Source organism: Pseudophryne corroboree, chromosome 12 (assembly GCF_028390025.1).
Source record: "Pseudophryne corroboree isolate aPseCor3 chromosome 12, aPseCor3.hap2, whole genome shotgun sequence".
Taxonomy (NCBI): Eukaryota; Metazoa; Chordata; class Amphibia; order Anura; family Myobatrachidae; genus Pseudophryne; species Pseudophryne corroboree.
The window spans coordinates 26,088,674-26,113,001 of record NC_086455.1 but is presented as its reverse complement, the minus strand read 5'-3'; the positions used below and the strand labels follow the sequence as shown (position 1 = coordinate 26,113,001).

General features: G+C 47.8%; 1 protein-coding gene across 2 annotated transcripts in view; it reads left to right on the top strand.

Annotated features, from left to right (window-relative positions):
- Window positions 1-9,258, top strand: part of MTHFD1 (methylenetetrahydrofolate dehydrogenase, cyclohydrolase and formyltetrahydrofolate synthetase 1) — a 168,981-nt gene extending 159,723 nt beyond the window's left edge. For both annotated transcript variants that reach the window (XM_063947235.1, XM_063947236.1), the window contains 2 exons: window positions 1,250-1,354; window positions 9,088-9,258. In XM_063947235.1, the coding sequence (XP_063803305.1) occupies window positions 1,250-1,339 (90 nt within the window). In that variant the 3' untranslated portion in view covers window positions 1,340-1,354; window positions 9,088-9,258. The remainder of the gene's footprint in view (window positions 1-1,249; window positions 1,355-9,087) is intronic.
- The last annotated feature ends 15,070 nt before the right edge of the window (window positions 9,259-24,328 follow it).

The following is a 24,328-nucleotide window of genomic DNA, read 5'->3' as shown; positions in this document are numbered from 1 at the left end:
CGAACAGTGTACTCTGCTGCCGGCTTTACCATGCAGATTAGACTACTGGTGTGACACCAGCTTAACGAGCCTTACAGTGTACTCTGCTGCCGGCTTTACCATGCAGATTAGACTACTGTTGTGACACCAGTTTAACAAGCCTTACAGTGTACTCTGCTGCCAGCTTTACCATGCAGATTAGACTACTGGTGTGACACCAGCTTAACTAGCCTTACAGTGTACTCTGCTGCCGGCTTTACCATGCAGACAAGAAGCCACGTTGTTAGGAATATTGTAAATATAGTCATCAGTTGTGGATACAAGCACAAATCATTGTTTTATTATAGGGCAGTGGTTCTCAAACTCGGTCCTCAGGACCCCACACAGTGCATGTTTTGCAGGTAACCCAGCAGGAGCACAGGTGTATTAATTACTCACTGACACATTTTAGAAGGTCCACAGGTGGAGTTATTTATGCCACTTGTGATTCTGTGAGGAGACCTGCAAAACATGCACCGTGTGGGGTCCTGAGGACCGAGTTTGAGAACCTGTGTTATAGGGGATACGTTACATCATACAACGTGCGGAAAAGGAAACTATTCCAGCATTATGATCTTTCTCCACTTACTTCATTGCACTTCGAATATCCTTACTTCTAACAAAAACCTCTGTAAAGTCATTTTAATATATAATAAAGTGCCACTTCATAGCCTGTGCTTGTCACCACTGTCGCTCCCTATAGAAGAGTCCTGGCCAGCAGCCAAATATTTACACACCTCCGTTCTAAGAATATACTATGGCCACTGGCCAATAACTGTAATCCGCGTGTTATAATGAAGGTTGGTTTGTATTAAGGGGTATGGTATGCCGGCGGCCGGTCTCCCGGCGACCATCATACCGGCGCCGGAAGCCCGACCGCCGGCATACCGACAGTGTGGCCAGCGCAAATGAGCCCCTTGCGGACTCGCTGTGCTCGCCAAGCTGCCGGCACGGTGGTGCGCTACGCGCGCCACGCTATTTATTCTCCCTCCAGGGGGGTCGTGGACCCCCACGAGGGAGAAAAACTGTCGGTATGCCAGCTGTTGGGATTCCGGCGCCGGGATCCCGACAGTCGGCAACCTGAAGATCACCCGTATTAAGAACCGTGTAGAAATAACCATGTAATACCTTTGATTGTAAGTAAGTGCATTTTAACAAGGCTTTTGGTTAAAATTCCCAGTTATTTAATTGTAAATATAAAACATTAACAACAATCCGCTTCTTCCCACAGATGAGCACCATGCCGGGTCTCCCAACTAGGCCGTGCTTTTACGACATCGATCTGGATCCCGAAACAGAACAAGTGAACGGCCTGTTCTGAGGGCACAGAGTACAGGTGATACAGTTTTTAGGCTTGGAATGTTGTCAGATCCTTAAACATAACACAATGGCGTAGTTATCTCCGAACACTGAATGCTGTATTGTATATTGTTATCAGGCCCATAGGGAGCGGTGTGGGAGTGGGCTGACCGCGCCCACTCGGGATAGCCCTGTCAGTGCGCCTGGAATAGCCTCCTGTGGCCAGTAGCGCTACAGTGTGACGATATGCCCAGAGCATCAGGGCAGCTCTCCTCTTCCTCTTGTTGGCGACATGTTCAGGGGGCGGGGCTGGCACGGGCACTGATTGTTAATGTGAACCCTGACTGTCACTTATGAGTAAGGTCAGGATTATATATTACAGTGGCCATATACAATGCAGATTTGGCTGGCCGGTTTTCAGCTGAGTGCCCATATCTCCCAAATGACTTACAAATAGTGCTGTTCAGCAATGGTCTGGACTGGACTGGTCTGGACTGGACTGCACTGGTCTGGTCTGGACTGGTCAGACTGGGCCGCTGATTTGCTCTGTTAAAGTTTTTTGTATTGATGCCGTCTAAAGCTTAGTCTCCTCACAAATGGTTCAGTAATTCCCCTTTTCCACCAAAAACCTGGGTAATTGAACACTGTTTCAAGCAGTGTCACAGCGGCTTGAAACCCTGTACACACTACAGGCTGGACCTGGGCTAGCAGCGGGTCTTCTCTCTGCTGGCACTTGGAGATGATGCCCAAGGTAATAATAATAAGGTGAGCCAGCTTTCCATGGGCTTGTAGCCACCATGGTCGGATTCCCAGGTAACTGGACCTGGGTTATTTTTCAGAGCCCTTTTACACCAAATATTAACCCAGGTTATTTGTTTGGTGGAAAAGGAGTATAACAAATTATACATGTGAAAAAAATAAATCGTACATAGGGGTATATTCAGTTAGGGTCAGAACCATTCCGACATGCATTTGTCGGAATGGATCTGACAACCCCTATTCAGTCTCATCTCAATTTGACTTTTAAAAAGTTGAATTGAGATGAGGTACCCAGAGGAGATGGGGGGGGGAGGGGGAGCTGCGGGGAGACCAGCGGGGACAGCCGCGGCAGACGGAGGAGAGCAGCGCTGCAGGGGGATGTCACACAGCCGCCAGACCTCACGGCAGTGTCCACCCGGCTCCAGTAAGCGTGACCTCACTTGCTGGAGCCGGGTGGACGCTGCAGTGAGCGGCGCGGCTGTGAGACATCCTGCTGCAGCACTGTGCTGTAGCGCTGCTCTCCACTGTATGCCCGCGGCTGTCCACCCTCTCCTCCTCTGGGTCCCACATCTCAGTCAGACTGAGATGGTTGGAAACGGGGCCAAATCCTGTCGAATTTGGCCCTGTTTCACTCAAAAGTACGTGAATCGGCAGCTATACCGCCAATTCACGTACTATTCAACAAGTCAAATAAGAACTGATGGGATTGAATAGGTCGAATCACTATTCGACCTTAAAAGTCGAAAAACTGCCGTCTTTTCCTAATTGAATATACCCCATAGTGTATTATAACAATAAACAGTCCATCCTATTGTGTAATGAAAATAATTGGGTTTAATTATCCTTCTTCCAGAGGGAGGGAGAGAGAGAGTATCCAAAAGCCAAATGGAATATATAACCACTTAAGTAAGCAAATAAAACAGCAGCATATGAAAGGAATAAATAAACGACCCTTATCTGGCCCATACTGGAAAACTGTGTGAAGGAGCCTTTAATAAATGTCCTACAGGTGTTAAATCACAAAGCTTGTCCAGGTCACCTGTCAACAATTCCAGGATGACCCTTTTAAAAATGTATCCGGGTAACCACGTTAATCCTGAATGTGTTTCAGTGCTGGTGCTTATTTTACATCAGGAAGATTCCTAGAACACTGCGGCACACTTTCTTTTCTAATTATTCTCTCTTTCTTTTGCTGTTAGTTGACAGTTGTAAATATCCGTAAAAAAATAAGAATTTACTTACCGATAATTCTATTTCTCGGAGTCCGTAGTGGATGCTGGGGTTCCTGAAAGGACCATGGGGAATAGCGGCTCCGCAGGAGACAGGGCACAAAAGTAAAGCTTTCCGATCAGGTGGTGTGCACTGGCTCCTCCCCCTATGACCCTCCTCCAAGCCAGTTAGGTACTGTGCCCGGACGAGCGTACACAATAAGGGAGGAATTTTGAATCCCGGGTAAGACTCATACCAGCCACACCAATCACACCGTACAACTTGTGATCAAAACCAGTTAACAGTATGATAACAGAGGAGCCTCTGAAAGATGGCTTCTTAACAATAACCCGAATTAGTTAACAATAACTATGTACAATTATTGCAGATAATCCGCACTTGGGATGGGCGCCCAGCATCCACTACGGACTCCGAGAAATAGAATTATCGGTAAGTAAATTCTTATTTTCTCTATCGTCCTAGTGGATGCTGGGGTTCCTGAAAGGACCATGGGGATTATACCAAAGCTCCCAAACGGGCGGGAGAGTGCGGATGACTCTGCAGCACCGAATGAGAGAACTCCAGGTCCTCCTTAGCCAGAGTATCAAATTTGTAAAATTTTACAAACGTGTTCTCCCCTGACCACGTAGTTGCTCGGCAAAGTTGTAATGCCGAGACCCCTCGGGCAGCCGCCCAAGATGAGCCCACCTTCCTTGTGGAGTGGGCCTTTACAGATTTAGGCTGTGGCAGGCCTGCCACAGAATGTGCAAGTTGGATTGTGCTACAGATCCAACGAGCAATCGTCTGCTTAGACGCAGGAGCACCCATCTTGTTGGGTGCATACAATATAAACAACGAGTCAGATTTTCTGACTCCAGCTGTCCTTGCAATATATATTTTTAATGCTCTGACAACGTCCAGTAACTTGGAGTCCTCCAAGTCACTTGTAGCCGCAGGCACTACAATAGGCTGGTTCAGATGAAATGCTGACACCACCTTAGGGAGAAAATGCGGACGAGTCCGCAGTTCTGCCCTGTCCGAATGGAAAATCAGATATGGGCTTTTGTAAGATAAAGCTGCCAGTTCTGACACTCTCCTGGCCGAAGCCAGGGCTAGTAACATGGTCACTTTCCATGTGAGATATTTTAAATCCACCTTTTTTAGTGGTTCAAACCAATGAGATTTTAGAAATTCCAAAACCACATTGAGATCCCACGGTGCCACTGGAGGCACCACAGGAGGCTGTATATGCAGCACTCCCTTAACAAAAGTCTGGACTTCAGGAACTGAAGCCAATTCTTTTTGAAAGAAAATCGACAGGGCCGAAATTTGAACCTTAATAGATCCCAATTTGAGACCCATAGACAATCCTGATTGCAGGAAATGTAGGAATCGACCCAGTTGAAATTCCTCCGTCGGAGCACTCCGATCCTCGCACCACGCAACATATCTTCGCCAAATGCGGTGATAGTGTTGCACGGTTACTTCCTTCCTTGCTTTAATCAAAGTAGGAATGACTTCTTCCGGCATGCCTTTTTCCTTTAGGATCCGGCGTTCAACCGCCATGCCGTCAAACGCAGCCGCGGTAAGTCTTGAAACAGACAGGGACCCTGCTGAAGCAAGTCCCTCCTTAGAGGTAGAGGCCACGGATCTTCCGTGATCATCTCTTGAAGTTCCGGGTACCAAGTCCTTCTTGGCCAATCCGGAACCACTAGTATCGTTCTTACGCCTCTTTGCCGTATAATTCTCAATACTTTTGGTATGAGAGGCAGAGGAGGAAACACATGCACCGACTGGTACACCCAAGGCGTTACCAGCGCGTCCACAGCTATTGCCTGCGGATCTCTTGACCTGGCGCAATACCTGTCCAGTTTTTTGTTGAGGCGAGACGCCATCATGTCCACCATTGGTCTTTCCCAACGGGTTACCAGCATGTGGAAGACTTCCGGATGAAGTCCCCACTCTCCCGGGTGAAGGTCGTGTCTGCTGAGGAAGTCTGCTTCCCAGTTGTCCACTCCCGGGATGAACACTGCTGACAGTGCTATCACATGATTCTCTGCCCAGCGAAGAATCCTTGCAGCTTCTGCCATTGCACTCCTGCTTCTTGTGCCGCCCTGTCTGTTCACATGGGCGACTGCCGTGATGTTGTCCGACTGGATCAACACCGGTTTTCCTTGAAGCAGAGGTTCTGCCTGGCTTAGAGCATTGTAGATTGCTCTTAGTTCCAGAATGTTTATGTGAAGAGACGTTTCCAGGCTCGTCCACACTCCCTGGAAGTTTCTTCCTTGTGTGACTGCTCCCCAGCCTCTCAGGCTGGCGTCCGTGGTCACCAGGATCCAATCCTGTATGCCGAATCTGCGGCCCTCCAATAGATGAGCACTCTGCAACCACCACAGAAGAGATACCCTTGTCCTTGGAGACAGGGTTATCCGCTGGTGCATCTGAAGATGCGACCCTGACCATTTGTCTAACAGATCCCTCTGGAAAATTCGTGCATGGAATCTGCCGAATGGAATTGCTTCGTAAGAAGCCACCATTTTTCCCAGGACTCTTGTGCATTGATGTACAGACACCTTTCCTGGTTTTAGGAGGTTCCTGACAAGCTCGGACAACTCCTTGGCTTTTTCCTCCGGGAGAAAAACCTTTTTCTGAACCGTGTCCAGAATCATCCCTAGGAACAGCAGACGAGTTGTCGGCATTAACTGGGATTTTGGAATATTCAGAATCCAGCCGTGTTGTTTTAGCACTTCTTGAGACAGTGCTAATCCCCTCTCTAGCTGTTCTCTGGACCTTGCCCTTATTAGGAGATCGTCCAAGTATGGGATAATTAATACGCCTTTTCTTCGAAGAAGAATCATCATCTCGGCCATTACCTTTGTAAAGACCCGAGGTGCCGTGGACAATCCGAACGGCAGCGTCTGAAACTGATAGTGACAGTTTTGTACAACGAACCTGAGGTACCCCTGGTGTGAGGGGTAAATTGGAACGTGGAGGTACGCATCCTTGATGTCCAAGGACACCATAAAGTCCCCTTCTTCCAGGTTCGCTATCACTGCTCTGAGTGACTCCATTTTGAACTTGAACTTCTTTATGTACAGGTTCAAGGACTTCAGATTTAGAATAGGTCTTACCGAGCCGTCCGGCTTCGGTACCACAAATAGAGTGGAATAATACCCCTTTCCCTGTTGTAGAAGAGGTACCTTGACTATCACCTGCTGAGAGTACAGCTTGTGAATGGCTTCCAAAACCGTCTCCCTTTCGGAGGGGGACGTTGGTAAAGCAGACTTCAGGAAACGGCGAGGCGGATCTGTCTCTAGTTCCAACCTGTACCCCTGAGATATTATCTGCAGGATCCAGGGATCTACCTGCGAGTGAGCCCACTGCGCGCTGAAATGCTTGAGACGACCGCCCACCGCCCCCGAGTCCACTTGAGAAGCCCCAGCGTCATGCTGAGGCTTTTGTAGAAGCGGGGGAGGGCTTCTGTTCCTGGGAAGGAGCTGCCTGTTGGTGTCTCTTCCCCCTTCCTCTGCCTCGTGGCAGATATGAATATCCCTTTGCTCTCTTGTTTTTAAAGGAACGAAAGGTCTGCGGTTGAAAAGTCGGTGTCTTTTTCTGTTGGGGAGTAGCTTGAGGTAAAAAGGTGGATTTCCCGGCTGTAGCCGTGGCCACCAAATCTGATAGACCGACTCCAAATAACTCCTCCCCTTTATACGGCAAAACTTCCATATGCCGTTTTGAGTCCGCATCGCCTGACCACTGTCGCGTCCATAAACTTCTTCTGGCCGAAATGGACATAGCATTTACCCGTGATGCCAGTGTGCAGATATCCCTCTGTGCATCACGCATATAAAGAAATGCATCCTTTATTTGCTCTAAAGACAGTAAAACATTGTCCCTATCCAGGGTATCAATATTTTCAATCAGGGACTCTGACCAAACTACTCCAGCACTGCACATCCAGGCTGACGCTATAGCTGGTCGTAGTATAACACCTGTATGTGTGTATATACTTTTTTGGATATTTTCCATCCTCCTATCTGTTGGATCTTTAAGTGCGGCCGTCTCAGGAGAGGGTAACGCCACTTGTTTAGATAAGCGTGTGAGCGCCTTATCCACCCTAGGAGGTGTTTCCCAGCGCGCCCTAACCTCTGACGGGAAAGGGTATAAAGCTAATAACTTCTTTGAAATTATCATCTTTTTATCGGGGGCAACCCACGCTTCATCACATACATCATTTAGTTCTTCTGATTCAGGAAAAACTATAGGTAGTTTTTTCACACCCCACATAATACCCTGTTTAGTGGTACCAGTAGTATCAGCTAAATGTAACGCCTCCTTCATTGCCAAAATCATATAACGTGTGGCCCTACTGGAAAATACGGTTGATTCGTCACCGTCGCCACTGGAATCAGTGCCTGGGTCTGTGTCGACCGACTGAGGCAAAGGGCGTTTTACAGCCCGTGACGGTGTTTGAGGCGCCTGGACAGGCACTAACTGATTGTCCGGCCGTCTCATGTCGACAAACGACTGCTTTAGCGTGTTGACACTATCCCGTAATTCCATAAATAAAGGCATCCATTCTGGTGTCGACCCCCTAGGAGGTGACATCCCCATATTTGGCAATTGCTCCGCCTCCACACCAATATCGTCCTCATACATGTCGACACACACGTACCGACACACAGCAGACACACAGGGAATGCTCTTAATGAAGACAGGACCCCACTAGCCCTTTGGGGAGACAGAGGGAGAGTTTGCCAGCACACACCAAAAGCGCTATATATGACAGGGATAGCCTTATAATAAGTGCTCCCTGTATAGCTGCTTTTATAATATAATTTTTGCCACTGTTTTGCCCCCCCTCTCTTGTTTTACCCTGTTTCTGTAGTGCAGTGCAGGGGAGAGACCTGGGAGCCGTCCTGACCAGCGGAGCTGTGTAAGGAAAATGGCGCTGTGTGCTGAGGAGATAGGCCCCGCCCCTTTTCCGGCGGGCTCGTCTCCCGCTCTTTAGTGTATTCTGGCAGGGGTTAAATATCTCCATATAGCCCCGGAGGCTATATGTGAGGTATTTTTTAGCCAAATAGGTTTTCATTTGCCTCCCAGGGCGCTCCCCTCCCAGCGCCCTGCACCCTCAGTGACTGCCGTGTGAAGTGTGCTGAGAGGAAAATGGCGCACAGCTGCAGTGCTGTGCGCTACCTTTAGAAGACTGAGGAGTCTTCTGCCGCCGATTCTGGACCTCTTCATGTTTCAGCATCTGCAAGGGGGCCGGCGGCGAGGCTCCGGTGACCATCCAGGCTGTACCTGTGATCGTCCCTCTGGAGCTGATGTCCAGTAGCCAAGAAGCCAATCCATCCTGCACGCAGGTGAGTTCACTTCTTCTCCCCTAAGTCCCTCGTTGCAGTGATCCTGTTGCCAGCAGGACTCACTGTAAAATAAAAAACCTAAGCTAAACTTTCTCTAAGCAGCTCTTTAGGAGAGCCACCTAGATTGCACCCTTCTCGGCCGGGCACAAAAATCTAACTGGCTTGGAGGAGGGTCATAGGGGGAGGAGCCAGTGCACACCACCTGATCGGAAAGCTTTACTTTTGTGCCCTGTCTCCTGCGGAGCCGCTATTCCCCATGGTCCTTTCAGGAACCCCAGCATCCACTAGGACGATAGAGAAAAAATGATGGTGTGTAATTAATGTAAGTGTGCCCACCATGCTTCCGTCTCCAAAGCCTTGACCTCCCCAACCCTTGCAGCCTTTGCGGTGTCTAGAATGTTAACTAAAATGTGCCTCTTCTTTCTCCCCCAACCTTTAGGTTGTGACACCGGATGATCCTCTTTCAAGCCATAGCGTAGTTGCCAATGACATTCTACTATAGATCACTTTTACTTTGTCATGTTGTGAAAACTGTTTTAAGTGTTTCTTCCCTGTGGGCATTTTAAACCTGTCACATGGAGAAAAACAAAGACTGGATGAATTTACATAATACATTTGTCTGTTTCATTATTTACTTTTAGATTGTTTTGCTTATTTAACGGTCTTTTTAGGGTTGCGTTTTTAATTTCAAATCTTCAGGGTTTGAACTAACTTGTTATGGTGCCGCAACCGCAGGGCATAACTGTACCGGAACAGTCACCGCTCTGTCTGGTCTTCAGTAACCTTCGCTGCACTCCATGACACTTATTACTGACCGTCCATTAATAATCAGAGACTGAAATAAAATAGCTGCACGCTGCTCTGTCACCCTCTGAGATTACCCTCGGACCGTCAGATTTATTAAGTGACACGATGGCTAGTGTTGTGACTAGTGTAGCTTTAGCCTCGGGCTGTGCCCTGCTGGTTGCACCTAAACTGTGTCACTGTGCGCTGTCAGCAGGCGTTCCGAGATGAGACTGTCTAATCATTGCATGAGTGCACACACACGAGCTCGAGCACAGGCTTTTCACAAGGACAAATAGAAAATATTAGCATTTGGTATTCACAATTTTAATATGACACTGATACAGTTGTATCTGTATTTAGAACGGCTTTAATTTTAATCAACCAATAGTAAATCTAGTGGCAGGATGTACTATACATTTTCTCTATCGTCCTAAGTGGATGCTGGGGTTCCTGAAAGGACCATGGGGAATAGCGGCTCCGCAGGAGACAGGGCACAAAAGTAAAGCTTTTACAGGTCAGGTGGTGTGTACTGGCTCCTCCCCCCATGACCCTCCTCCAGACTCCAGTTAGATTTTTGTGCCCGGCCGAGAAGGGTGCAATTCTAGGTGGCTCTCATAAAGAGCTGCTTAGAGAGTTTAGCTTAGGTTTTTTATTTTACAGTGATTCCTGCTGGCAACAGGATCACTGCAACGAGGGACAGAGGGGAGAAGAAGTGAACTCACCTGCGTGCAGGATGGATTGGCTTCTTGGCTACTGGACATGAAGCTCCAGAGGGACGATCACAGGTACAGCCTGGATGGTCACCGGAGCCACGCCGCCGGCCCCCTCACAGATGCTGAAGCAAGAAGAGGTCCAGAATCGGCGGCTGAAGACTCCTGCAGTCTTCTTAAGGTAGCGCACAGCACTGCAGCTGTGCGCCATTTTCCTCTCAGCACACTTCACACGGCAGTCACTGAGGGTGCAGGGCGCTGGGGGGGGGCGCCCTGGGAGGCAAATGTAAACCTTTAAAAAGGCTAAAAATACCTCACATATAGCCCCAGAGGCTATATGGAGATATTTACCCCTGCCTAAATGTACTAAATAGCGGGAGACGAGCCCGCCGGAAAAGGGGCGGAGCCTATCTCCTCAGCACACGGCGCCATTTTCTGTCACAGCTCCGCTGGTCAGGAAGGCTCCCAGGTCTCTCCCCTGCACTGCACTACAGAAACAGGGTATAACAGAGAGGGGGGGCAAAATAAATGGCAATATATTAATATAAAAGCAGCTATAAGGGAGCACTTAATCATAAGGCTATCCCTGTCATATATAGCGCTTTTTGGTGTGTGCTGGCAGACTCTCCCTCTGTCTCCCCAAAGGGCTAGTGGGTCCTGTCTTCGTATAGAGCATTCCCTGTGTGTCTGCTGTGTGTCGGTACGTGTGTGTCGACATGTATGAGGACGTTATTGGTGTGGAGGCGGAGCAATTGCCAAATATGAGGATGTCACCTTCTAGGGGGTCGACACCAGAATGGATGCCTTTATTTGTGGAATTACGGGATAGCGTCAACTCGCTTAAGCAGTCGTTTGCCGACATGAGGCGGCCGGACACTCACTTAGTGCCTGTCCAGGCGCCTCAAACACCGTCAGGGGCTGTAAAACGCCCCTTGCCTCAGTCGGTCGACACAGACCCAGACACAGGCACTGATTCCGGTAGTGAAGGTGACGAATCAACCGTATTTTCCAAAAGGGCCACACGTTATATGATTTTGGCAATAAAGGAGAGGTTACATTTAGCTGATACTACAGGTACCACTAAACAGGGTATTATGTGGGGTGTGAAAAAACTACCAGTAGTTTTTACCGAATCAGAAGAATTAAATGACGTGTGTGATGAAGCGTGGGGTGCCCCGATAAAAAACTGCTAATTTCAAAGAAGTTATTGGCTTTATACCCTTTCCCGCCAGAGGTTAGGGAGCGCTGGGAAACACCTCCTAGGGTGGACAAAGCGCTAACACGCTTATCAAAACAAGTGGCGTTACCCTCTCCTGAGACGGCCGCACTTAAAGATCCATCAGATAGGAGGATGGAAAATATCCAAAAAGGTATATACACACATGCAGGTGTTATACTACGACCAGCTATTGCGACTGCCTGGATGTGCAGTGCTGGGGTAGTTTGGTCAGAGTCCCTGATCGAAAATATTGATACCCTGGACAGGGACAATATTTTACTGTCGTTAGAACAAATAAAGGATGCATTTCTTTATATGCGTGATGCACAGAGAGATATCTGCACACTGGCATCACGGGTAAGTGCTATGTCCATTTCGGCCAGAAGAGCTTTATGGACACGACAGTGGACAGGCGATGCGTAGAGGAGTTATTTGGGGTCGGTCTATCGGATTTGGTGGCCACGGCTACGGCCGGGAAATCCACCTTTCTACCTCAAGTCACTCCCCAACAGAAAAAGGCACCGACCTTTCAACCGCAGCCTTTTCGTTCCTTTAAAAATAAGAGAGCAAAGGGCTATTCATATCTGCCACGAGGCAGAGGACGAGGGAAGAGACAGCAACAGGCAGCTACTTCCCAGGAACAGAAGCCCTCCCCGGCTTCTACAAAAGCCTCAGCATGACGCTGGGGCTTCGCAAGCGGACTCGGGGGCGGTAGGCGGTCGTCTCAAGAATTACAGCGCGCAGTGGGCTCACTCGCAGGTAAATCCCTGGATCCTGCAGATAATATCTCAGGGGTACAGGTTGAAATTAGAGACAGAGCCACCTCGCCGTTTCCTGAAGTCTGCTTTACCAACGTCCCCCTCAGAAAGGGAGACGGTTTTGGAAGCCATTCACAAGCTGTATTCTCAGCAGGTGATAGTCAAGGTACCTCTTCTACAACAAGGGAAGGGGTATTATTCCACTCTTTTTGTGGTACCGAAGCCGGATGGCTCGGTAAGGCCTATTCTAAATCTGAAGTCCTTGAACCTGTACATAAAGAAGTTCAAGTTCAAGATGGAGTCACTCAGAGCAGTGATAGCGAACCTGGAAGAAGGGGACTTTATGGTATCCTTGGACATCAAGGATGCGTATCTCCACGTTCCAATTACCCCTCACACCAGGGGTACCTCAGGTTCGTTGTACAAAACTGTCACTATCAGTTTCAGACGCTGCCGTTTGGTTTGTCCACGGCACCTCGGGTCTTTACAAAGGTAATGGCCGAGATAATATTTCTTCTTCGAAGAAAAGGCGTATTAATTATCCCATACTTGGACGATCTCCTAATAAGGGCAAGGTCCAGAGAACAGCTAGAGATGGGTTTAGCACTATCTCGAGAGGTGCTAAAGCAGCACGGATGGATTCTGAATATTCCAAAATCCCAATTAATGCCGACAACTCGTCTGCTGTTCCTGGGGATGATTCTGGACACAGTTCAGAAAAGGTTTTTCTTCCCGAAGAAAAAGCCAAGGAGTTATCTGACCTGGTCAGGAACCTCCTAAAACCAGGAAAGGTGTCTGTACATCAATGCACAAGAGTCCTGGGAAAAAATGGTAGCTTCTTACGAAGCAATCCCTTTCGGCAGATTCCATGCAAAGGGATCTGTTGGACAAATGGTCAGGGTCGCATCTTCAGATGCACCTGCGGATAACCCTGTCGCCGAGGACAAGGGTATCCCTTCTGTGGTGGTTGCAGGAGGCTCATCTATTGGAGGGCCGCAGATTCGGCATGCAGGATTGGATCCTGGTGACCACGGGTGCCAGCCAGAGAGGCTGGGGAGCAGTCACACAGGGAAGAAATTTCCAGGGAGTGTGGTCGAGCCTGAAAAAGTCTCTTCACATAAGCATTCTGGAACTAAGAGCAATCTACAATGCTCTAAGCCAGGCGGAACCTCTGCTTCAAGGAAGACCGGTGTTGATCCAGTCGGACAACATCACGGCAGTCGCCCATGTAAACAGACAGGGCGGCACAAGAAGCAGGAGGGCAATGGCAGAAGCTGCCAGGATCCTTCGCTGGGCGGAGAATCACGTGATAGCACTGTCAGCAGTATTCATCCCGGGCGTGGACAACTGGGAAGCAGACTTCCTCAGCAGACACGACCTTCACCCGGGAGAGTGGAGACTTCATCCAGAAGTTTTCCACATGCTATTAAACCGTTGGGTAAAACCAATGGTGGACATGATGGCGTCTCGCCTCAACAAAACACTGGACAGGTATTGCGCCAGGTCAAGAGATCCGCAGGCAATAGCTGTGGACGCGCTGGTAACACCTTGGGTGTACCAGTCGGTATATGTGTTTCCTCCTCTGCCTCTCATACCAAAGGTATTGAGGATTATACGGCAAAGTGGAGTAAGACTAGTGGCTCCGGATTGGCCAAGAAGGACTTGGTACCCGGAACTTCAAGAGATGGTCACGGACGATCCGTGGCCTCTACTTCTGAGAAGGGACCTGCTTCAGCAGGGTACTTGTCTTTTTCAAGACTTACCGCGGCTGCGTTTGACGGCATGGCGTTTGAATGCCAGATCCTAAAAGGAAAAGGCATTCCAGAAGAAGTCATTCCTACCTTGATAAAGGCAAGGAAGGAAGTCACCGCGAAGCATTATCGCCGTATTTGGCGAAAATGTTGCGTGGTGCGAGCAGCGGAGTGCTCCGATGGAGGAATTTCAACTGGGTCGTTTTCCTACATTTCCTGCAATCAGGATTGTCTATGGGTCTCAAATTGGGATCTATTAAGGTTCAAATTTCGGCCCTATCAATATTCTTCCAAAAAGAATTGGCCTCAGTCCCTGAGGTCCAGATTTTTATCAAAGGAGTACTGCATATACAGCCTCCTGTGGTGCCTAAGGTGGCACCGTGGGATCTAAATGTAGTTTTAGATTTCCTCAAATCAAATTGGTTTGAACCACTAAAGAAGGTGGATTTGAAATATCTCACATGGAAAGTGACTATGTTACTGGCCCTGGCTTCGGCCGGGAGAGTATCTGAACTGGCGGCTTTGTTTTATAAAAGCCCTTATTTAATTTTCCATTCGACATAGGGCAGAGCTGCGGACGCGTCCGCATTTTCTCCCTAAGGTGGTATCAGCGTTTCACCTGAACCAGCCTATTGTAGTGCCTGCGGCTACAGACGACTTGAAGGACTCCAAGTTGTTGGACGTTGTCAGAGCCTTAAAAATATACATTTAAAGGACGGCTGGAGTCAGAAAATCTGACTCGCTGTTTATACTGTATGCACCCAACAAGTTGGGTGCACCTGCTTCTAAGCAGTCGATTGCTCGTTGGATTTGTAACAAAATTCAACTTGTACATTCTGTGGCAGGCCTGCCACAGCCTAAATCTGTTAAGGCCCATTCCGCAAGGAAGGTGGGCTCATCTTGGGCGGCTGCCCGAGGGGTCTCGGCATTACTACTCTGCCGAGCAGCTACGTGGTCAGGGGAGAACACGTTTGTAAATTTTTACAAATTTGATACCCTGGCAAAGGAGGACCTGCACTCTCCCGCCCGTTTGGGAGCTTTGGTATAATCCCCATGGTCCTTTCAGGAACCCCAGCATCCACTTAGGACGATAGAGAAAATAAGAATTTACTTACCGATAATTCTATTTCTCGGAGTCCGTAGTGGATGCTGGGCGCCCATCCCAAGTGCGGATTATCTGCAATACTTGTACATAGTTATTGTTAACTAATTCGGGTTATTGTTTAGGAAGCCATCTTTCAGAGGCTCCTCTGTTATCATACTGTTAACTGGGTTTAGATCACAAGTTGTACGGTGTGATTGGTGTGGCTGGTATGAGTCTTACCCGGGATTCAAAATCCTCCCTTATTGTGTACGCTCGTCCGGGCACGGTACCTAACTGGAGTCTGGAGGAGGGTCATGGGGGGAGGAGCCAGTACACACCACCTGACCTGTAAAAGCTTTACTTTTGTGCCCTGTCTCCTGCGGAGCCGCTATTCCCCATGGTCCTTTCAGGAACCCCAGCATCCACTACGGACTCCGAGAAATAGAATTATCGGTAAGTAAATTCTTATTATCTGGAACAAAGTCTAAATATATACATTAAGGATGATGTTCCAACCTGTTACTGACGTCCCAGTGCGTGCACAACAGTGAGGGACATTTACATAGTGTGAAACACTGCGCATACCTCCCAACATTCTCTGATGACTGATTACCTGGTCGGGATTCCTGCATGTGTCTGAAAAGGGGGCGTTCCTCACTGCAGTGTGCGTGTTCTCAGGAAGCATTGAACCCGCAAGCCACGTCGCTCCGTCTTCATCACACTGGGGGCGGGGCCAGCATTCCGGGAGCTGCCGGGCTGCCCCTAGTCCCCCTCTCAACTGTATAGCTGCTGCAAGACTTCTTGTTCACCGCATCTATTCACTGATTGCTCTGTAAAGCGAGTGAGAGGGGCCCCACTGACTCCTCCCCTACTGTGGGACACTGCGGTTTAGGCAGACAGTGCCCAAAAAGTGGAACTGCGCTACCAGAATCTGGACATTTGGGAGGTATGTGCTGGCTCACATTCTGTTCGTTTCTGGAAACTCTTAATTCGGCTTAGACCAGATCACATTGGAGAAGAATACATGAAATTGTTAAACAATGTGATGACATTTTGGATGGGTCTTTGGAATCTTATGCGAGTCTTCTGGATGTTGTAGACATGATTTCTGGTAGAAATGAGCAGTGCAGGGCATTAAAGCAGTTGGACTTTGCTCGTTGCTACATATATTGTTGTAGTGCAGACATTTGTGCTCAGCCATCAGTAGACCATAAAAGCTTGATGAGCCTTATGTCTCTGCACGGGACGCAATCACGTGACCGCGGTCACAATGCCGACGCCGGAATCCCGACAGGCGGTGAAATGGTGCCGGCAGGAATACCGGCGTCACAGGCTGCGCAGCGATCCACCGTGCCCGCAAGGGGCTTACTAGCGCTCGCCCCGCTGCTGGCATACTTGGGATCCTGCTGTCGGGATCATGACAACCTGAGATGGCGGTAAACATATGTATTCCTTCTGCACTTCCTGCATTACCAGCAGTCCCAGTCTTGGCTGGCTGTATCGTCAGGCTTGAATTCACGGCAAAACGGTTAAATGACTCCAGGGGGTAAATTTACTAAGATGGGAGATCTATTTAAGATGGGATGTTGCCTATAGCAACCAATCAGCTTCTACTTCTCATTTATCTAGCACCTTCTAGAAGATAATACCTGGAATCTGATTGGTTGCTATGGGCAACATCCCATTTTAAACAGAACTCCCATCTTAGTAAATTTACCCCCAGATGAGCTGCCCTTTCCACCCACAAGCAGAAGCTGTCAGATATTGGACCTTGCAGACTCCAGCTACTCCTCAGTTGGGGCTATAGAGAGTGTGGTGACCCCTCTCTCTCCAGTTTTGTATGCTAAAGAAAGTTATCACATTATTCTGATATTTATAAAGGCTCTTTCTGTTGATTAGTTAGTATTATTCTGTTACAATCGTGCTACATTTAATTTTGCCCTAAAGATATCTGTTATTTAACAAACAGCAGAAAGCTGTACTTATCACTATTTAAATTGAAATTCCTACATTGGCAATAAAGTTCCCATTGCTGGAAATAGGGAGCCAGCAAAGCCTTTCCCCGGTCTCATGTTCAATTACCCAGGTGGGCAGAGAGAGCCCCCTGCTGGGTTGAAGCTCTGTGCGTGTAAGAGATTAGCTGCCGTGTATTGGCCATTAGCCTGTCACCAGCCGCATTAGGCTGTCGGGAACACAGGAGAGGTCACCACCGAGGAGACAGACTACCAGACTTCGCTGGATAGGTTAATAATTATTATTACTGTATTATTATTCTAGCAACAGTAATGAAACAAGACTAGGTAAATGGGAGTCCTTATGTGAAAGGGTATCCTTTCACATGGTCGACCATGTTATGGTCGACCGTCATTAGGTCGACCACTATTGGTCGACATGGACACATGGTCGACACATGAAAAGGTCGACATGAGTTTTTTTAACTTTTTTTTTCTTTTGGGGAACTTTTCCATACTTTACCGTTCCAATCGTAGTCCATGTGGATCGTAAAGTGTGCCGAGCGAAGCGGTAGCGGAGCGAAGGCACCATGCCCGAAGCATGGCGAGCGAAGCGGTGCACTAATTGGGGTTCCCAGTCACTTTACGCAAAAAACGACACCAAAAAAAGTTAAACTCATGTCGACCTTTTCATATGTCGACCTTTCATGTGTCGACCATTTTCATGTGTCGACCATGTGTCCATGTCGACCTAATGGCTGTCGACCATAACATGGTCGACCATTCATACCGGAACCATGTGAAAGACCACAAAAATGACATGTTCTTTCTGGATCCTTCATTTTGTTTGTGTTATGGTCTTGGGACATTTGGGTGACCAGACGGACAAATCTTATTCTGTGCCTCGTGTTAGATCAGTGGTTTTCATCCCCAGGCCTCAAGTACTCCTAACAGGTCATGTTTTCATAATTTATGTCTGTGAATGCAGGTGGCCAAGAAAAATAGATCAATTCACCTGTAATCCAGAACACATGAGTTGTTGGAGGTACTTGAGGACTGGAGTTGAGAACCTCTTATTTATATTATACGCATGACTTGTTGTTTATAACACAAGCTGAAAATACATTTGGGTGTGTTTTACAGGATGAGTAGAACATTGCAACATTTTTCATGATAATTTGGCCACTGGGTGGCACTATGCTGTTGATTATGCATTTTTATTGCTGGAACAATTATTGTAGCATCTTCTTTTCTACAAGTAAAGAAAAGCTAAAAAGGTATCTGGATAAAAAAATATTGATATTGTGTTTCACAAAATGAGGGGAGGGGGGGGGGTGTATTTTTTTTTACATTTTTCTGGCATTTGTGTTTTTCTTTCCCCCTTTTCTGTCCTCTCTTAGTTGATGATATTTCATTGTGCACTACAGGAGTCAGGGGGCTCAGTCTTCCACCTTCCTGGTGCACATCACTCCCAGCACACATCATCTGCTCCTCACAGCTGGCAAGATACAGCACGGCCTCTCTCCTTCAGTATTTGCTTAACACTGACGTGTGCTATAGAAGACAGATATTGGTCTTATCCGCAGAACATGCAAAATGATTTCTTGAAAGCCCCCCTTCTTGAGAAGCAGTTTTTCTCTATTTGTATTCATGATCCTATCATCTGTGCAATGGGTTTTCCATTATTAATATTTTTGCCATGCACGCAGCTGTTTATTTTTTTTAACAAATATGGCATTAAATTATTATTAACATGTATACATGAAGCATGCTCCGTTGCATTTTTAAATATTTTTAACTATATAATAAAAGCCTAACTTTGCTTCTCACCTGTATGGGGGGAATTCAAGAGTTTTGTGCACCGGCGGCCACGAGATGGCGCCTGGAGCAATTCAAGTGTTGCTCCGTTTGGGCGCTGACATCACTGTTATGTTGTTCCATCATTTTGATGGGCTGGTAACTAGTTATTATAATAATTATGAATAATAAAGTGCACGCAATGCCATACAGAGTAAACATAGAAAACAATAACGGGGTATCTGAGCATAAATATAATACACTAGATGGCACACTTTGGAGCTAGATTAAGGGGGATATCCTATTAGCGGTTGAGCCCCCAATGCCAGCACTTATCCAGTATTACGCTGAGGCACGCAAAGCATAATCCCTGATAAACTGCTTTTCCGAGCCACCATAACACATGGGTCCTAGAACATATCCCTGATCCCTTGTAGTGTCCTGAACCTTGTTCATTTGCTGCCAGAGCTTCTGGGTTCTCTATGCCTGTTCTGGCCTTTGCCATGAATTTAGTGCTCCTTTCAAGCCAAATTAGTCTCCATCAGACTTGCCACCTACGTATCTTGGGGCAACAGTCTCTTTGCTTCTGCTGCTCTAATGTATTCCTTTTCCTCCTGGGGCTGTTGGGAGCCAACATACCTTCTGGTCTTAGTTGAATTGTTCCAGGCCAACGGATGTCTCTCCAATGCTGCCACTGGTCTAGTTTACCAGAGACTTGACTACTTGACTATGAATCTGAGAAGGTGCAGCCCCATAGCTCAGCCAGCTTCCTCCATACACTATACACACCAGGATAAGTGTGTATTTTATTTTTTACATTTTTTTTTACACTAAACACGTTAACATATTGTTTTTTTAAATATACACATGACACTGTAGCACCAAACTAAGCAGAAACTTTTCTTGCAGCTAGTATGGAAAGGGGTAAATGCATAGTTTCCTACCCTCCCTCATTCTGCAGGAGACTCCCTGAGATAGAAGCAATCTCCCTGACTCCCTGAATAGTCCGATAATCTCCCTGATTACACCTTATCACCATTATTCACTGTTATATTTTTTTTTTCGGGGGAGTCGGGGGGAATAAATAAGAGATACATACATTTAAATGGGATCATCAGTTCCATTGCCCGGCATTGGTTATAAGTCACATTGGGGTAGATGTATTAACCTGGAGTAGGCATAAGGAAGTGATAAACCAGTGACAAAGCAGTGTTGTGTGCAAGGTGATAATGCACCAGCCAATCAGCTCCTAACTGTTAATTTACATATGGGAGCTGATTGGCTGGTGCGTTTATCACCTTGCATTTATCACTGGTTTATCACTTCCTTATGCCTTCTCCAGGTTAATACATCTGCCCCAATAATCCCTATGGCTACGTGCATTTTAAATAAGGTTTCTTGTGCCACTTACAGTATATGGAACCTCTTGTTAAACACAAAACATTAACAAATCCTGGAAAATATCAGTGTCTTTTCTCTATCGTCCTAAGTGGATGCTGGGGTTCCTGAAAGGACCATGGGGAATAGCGGCTCCGCAGGAGACAGGGCACAAAAAAGTAAAGCTTTACTAGGTCAGGTGGTGTGCACTGGCTCCTCCCCCTATGACCCTCCTCCAGACTCCAGTTAGATTTTGTGCCCGAACGAGAAGGGTGCAATCTAGGTGGCTCTCCTAAAGAGCTGCTTAGAGAAAGTTTAGTTTAGGTTTTTTTTCTTTACAGTGAGTCCTGCTGGCAACAGGATCACTGCAACGTGGGACTTAGGGGGAAAGTAGTAAACTCACCTGCATGCAGAGTGGATTTGCTGCTTGGCTACTGGACACCATTAGCTCCAGAGGGATCGAACACAGGCCCAGCCGTGGAGTCCGGTCCCGGAGCCGCGCCGCCGACCCCCTTGCAGATGCTGAAGCGTGAAGAGGTCCGGAAACCGGCGGCTGAAGACTCCTCAGTCTTCATAAGGTAGCGCACAGCACTGCAGCTGTGCGCCATTTTCCTCTCAGCACACTTCACTGGGCAGTCACTGAGGGTGCAGAGCGCTGGGGGGGGGGCGCTCTGAGAGGCAAATATAAACCTTATACAAGGCTAAAAATACCTCACATATAGCCCATAGGGGCTATATGGAGATATTTAACCCCTGCCTGACTGGAAAAATAGCGGGAGAAGAACCCGCCGAAAAAGGGGCGGGGCCTATCTCCTCAGCACACGGCGCCATTTTCTGTCACAGCTCCGCTGGTCAGAACGGCTCCCAGGTCTCTCCCCTGCACTGCACTACAGAAACAGGGTAAAACAGAGAGGGGGGGCACATTAATGGCTATATATATATATATTAAAGCAGCTATAAGGGAGCACTTAATATAAGGATATCCCTTGTATATATAGCGCTTTGTGGTGTGTGCTGGCAGACTCTCCCTCTGTCTCCCCAAAAGGGCTAGTGGGTCCTGTCTTCATTAGAGCATTCCCTGTGAGTTTGCGGTGTGTGTCGGTACGTGGTGTCGACATGTATGAGGACGATATTGGTGTGGAGGCGGAGCAATTGCCAAATATGCAGATGTCACCCCCCAGGGGGTCGACACCAGAATGGATGCCTTTATTTGTGGAATTACGTGATGGTTTATCTTCCCTTAAACAGTCAGTTGAGGACATGAGGCGGCCGGACAATCAATTAATGCCTGTCCAGGCGCCTCAAACACCGTCAGGGGCTGTAAAACGCCCTTTGCCTCAGTCGGTCGACACAGACCCAGACACGGGCACTGATTCCAGTGACGACGGTAGAAATTCAAACGTATTTTCCAGTAGGGCCACACGTTATATGATTTTGGCAATGAAGGAGACGTTACATTTAGCTGATACTACAGATACCGTAAAACAGGGTATTATGTATGGTGTGAAAAAACTACAAACAGTTTTTCCTGAATCAGAAGAATTAAATGACGTGTGTGATGAAGCGTGGGTTGCTCCTGATAAAAAGTTGATAATTTCAAAAAAGTTATTGGCATTATACCCTTTCCCGCCAGAGGTTAGGGCGCGCTGGGAAACACCCCCTAAGGTGGACAAGGCGCTCACACGCTTATCCAAACAAGTGGCGTTACCCTCTCCTGAGACGGCCGCACTTAAGGATCCATCAGATAGAAAGATGGAAGTTATTCAAAAGAATATATACACACATGCAGGTGTTATACTACGACCAGCTATAGCAACTGCCTGGATGTGCAGTGCTGGAGTAGTTTGGTCAGAATCCCTGATTGAAAATATTGATACCCTAGATAGGGACAATGTTTTACTGTCGTTAGAACAAATAAAGGATGCATTTATCTATATGCGTGATGCACAGAGGGATATTTGCACACTGGCATCTCGGGTGAGTGCTATGTCCATTTCAGCCAGAAGAGCCTTATGGACACGACAGTGGACAGGCGATGCGGATTCAAAACGTCACATGGAGGTTTTGCCGTATAAAGGGGAGGAGTTATTTGGAGTTGGTCTATCAGACTTGGTGGCCACGGCTACTGCCGGGAAATCCACTTTTTTACCTCAAGTCACTCCCCAACAGAGAAAGGCACCGACCTTTCAACCGCAGCCTTTTCGCTCCTACAAAAATAAGAGAGCAAAGGGCTTGTCGTACCTGCCACGAGGCAGAGGAAGAGGGAAGAGACACCAACAGGCAGCTCCTTCCCAGGAACAGAAGCCCTCCCCGGCTCCTGCAAAAACCTCAGCATGACGCTGGGGCCTCTCAAGCGGACTCGGGGACAGTGGGGGGCCGTCTCAAAAATTACAGCGCGCAGTGGGCTCACTCGCAGGTAGACCCCTGGATCCTGCAGATAATATCTCAGGGGTACAGGTTGGAATTAGAGACGGATCCTCCTCATCGTTTCCTGAAGTCTGCCTTACCAACCGTCTCTTCCGAAAGGGAGAGGGTGTTGGAAGCCATTCACAAGCTGTACGCTCAGCAGGTGATAGTCAAAGTACCCCTATTACAACAAGGAAAGGGGTATTATTCCACTCTATTTGTGGTACCGAAGCCGGATGGCTCGGTAAGGCCTATTCTAAATCTGAAGTCCTTGAACCTCTACATAAAAAAGTTCAAGTTCAAGATGGAGTCACTCAGAGCAGTGATAGCGAACCTGGAAGAAGGGGACTTTATGGTATCCTTGGACATCAAGGATGCGTATCTACACGTTCCGATTTACCCCGCACACCAGGGGTACCTCAGGTTCATTGTTCAAAACTGTCACTATCAGTTTCAGACGCTGCCGTTCGGATTGTCCACGGCGCCTCGGGTCTTTACCAAGGTAATGGCCGAGATGATGATTCTTCTTCGAAGAAAAGGCGTATTAGTTATCCCATACTTGGACGATCTCCTAATAAGGGCAAGGTCCAGAGAACAGCTGGAGACAGCTTTAGCACTATCTCAAGAGGTGCTAAGACAACACGGGTGGATTCTGAATATTCCAAAATCCCATTTAATCCCGACAACTCGTCTGCTGTTCCTAGGAATGATTCTGGACACGGTTCAGAAAAAGGTTTTCCTTCCAGAGGAAAAAGCCAAGGAGTTATCCGATCTGGTCAGGAACCTCCTAAAACCAGGAAAAGTGTCAGTACATCAATGCACAAGAGTCCTGGGAAAAATGGTGGCTTCTTACGAAGCAATTCCATTCGGCAGATTCCATGCAAGAATATTCCAAAGGGATCTGTTGGACAAATGGTCAGGGTCGCATCTGCAGATGCACCTGCGAATAACCCTGTCACCAAAGACAAGGGTGTCACTTCTGTGGTGGTTGCAGAAGGCTCACCTATTAGAAGGCCGCAGATTCGGCATTCAGGATTGGATCCTGGTGACCACGGACGCCAGCCTGAGAGGCTGGGGAGCAGTCACACAAGGAAGAAACTTCCAGGGAGTATGGACGAGTCTGGAAAAGTCTCTTCACATAAACATTCTGGAACTAAGAGCAATCTACAATGCTCTAAGCCAGGCGGAACTTCTCCTGCAAGGAAAGCCGGTGTTGATTCAGTCGGACAACATCACGGCGGTCGCCCATGTAAACAGGCAGGGCGGCACAAGAAGCAGGAGTGCAATGGCAGAAGCTGCCAAGATTCTTCGCTGGGCGGAGAATCACGTGATAGCACTGTCAGCAGTGTTCATCCCGGGCGTGGACAACTGGGAAGCAGACTTCCTCAGCAGACACGATCTTCATCCGGGAGAGTGGGGTCTACATCCAGAAGTCTTCAACATGTTAATAGACCGTTGGGAAAGACCAATTGTAGACATGATGGCGTCTCGCCTCAACAAGAAACTGGACAAATATTGCGCCAGGTCAAGAGATCCACAGGCAATAGCTGTGGACGCACTGGTAACTCCTTGGGTGTACCAGTCAGTGTATGTGTTTCCTCCTCTGCCGCTCATACCAAAGGTATTGAAGATCATACGGCAAAGAAGAGTAAGAACAATACTAGTGGTTCCGGATTGGCCGAGAAGGACTTGGTATCCGGAACTTCAAGAGATGCTCACGGACGAACCGTGGCCTCTACCTCTGAGAAGGGACCTGCTACAGCAGGGTCCCTGTCTTTTTCAAGACTTACCGCGGCTGCGTTTGACGGCATGGCGGTTGAACGCCAGATCCTAAAAGGGA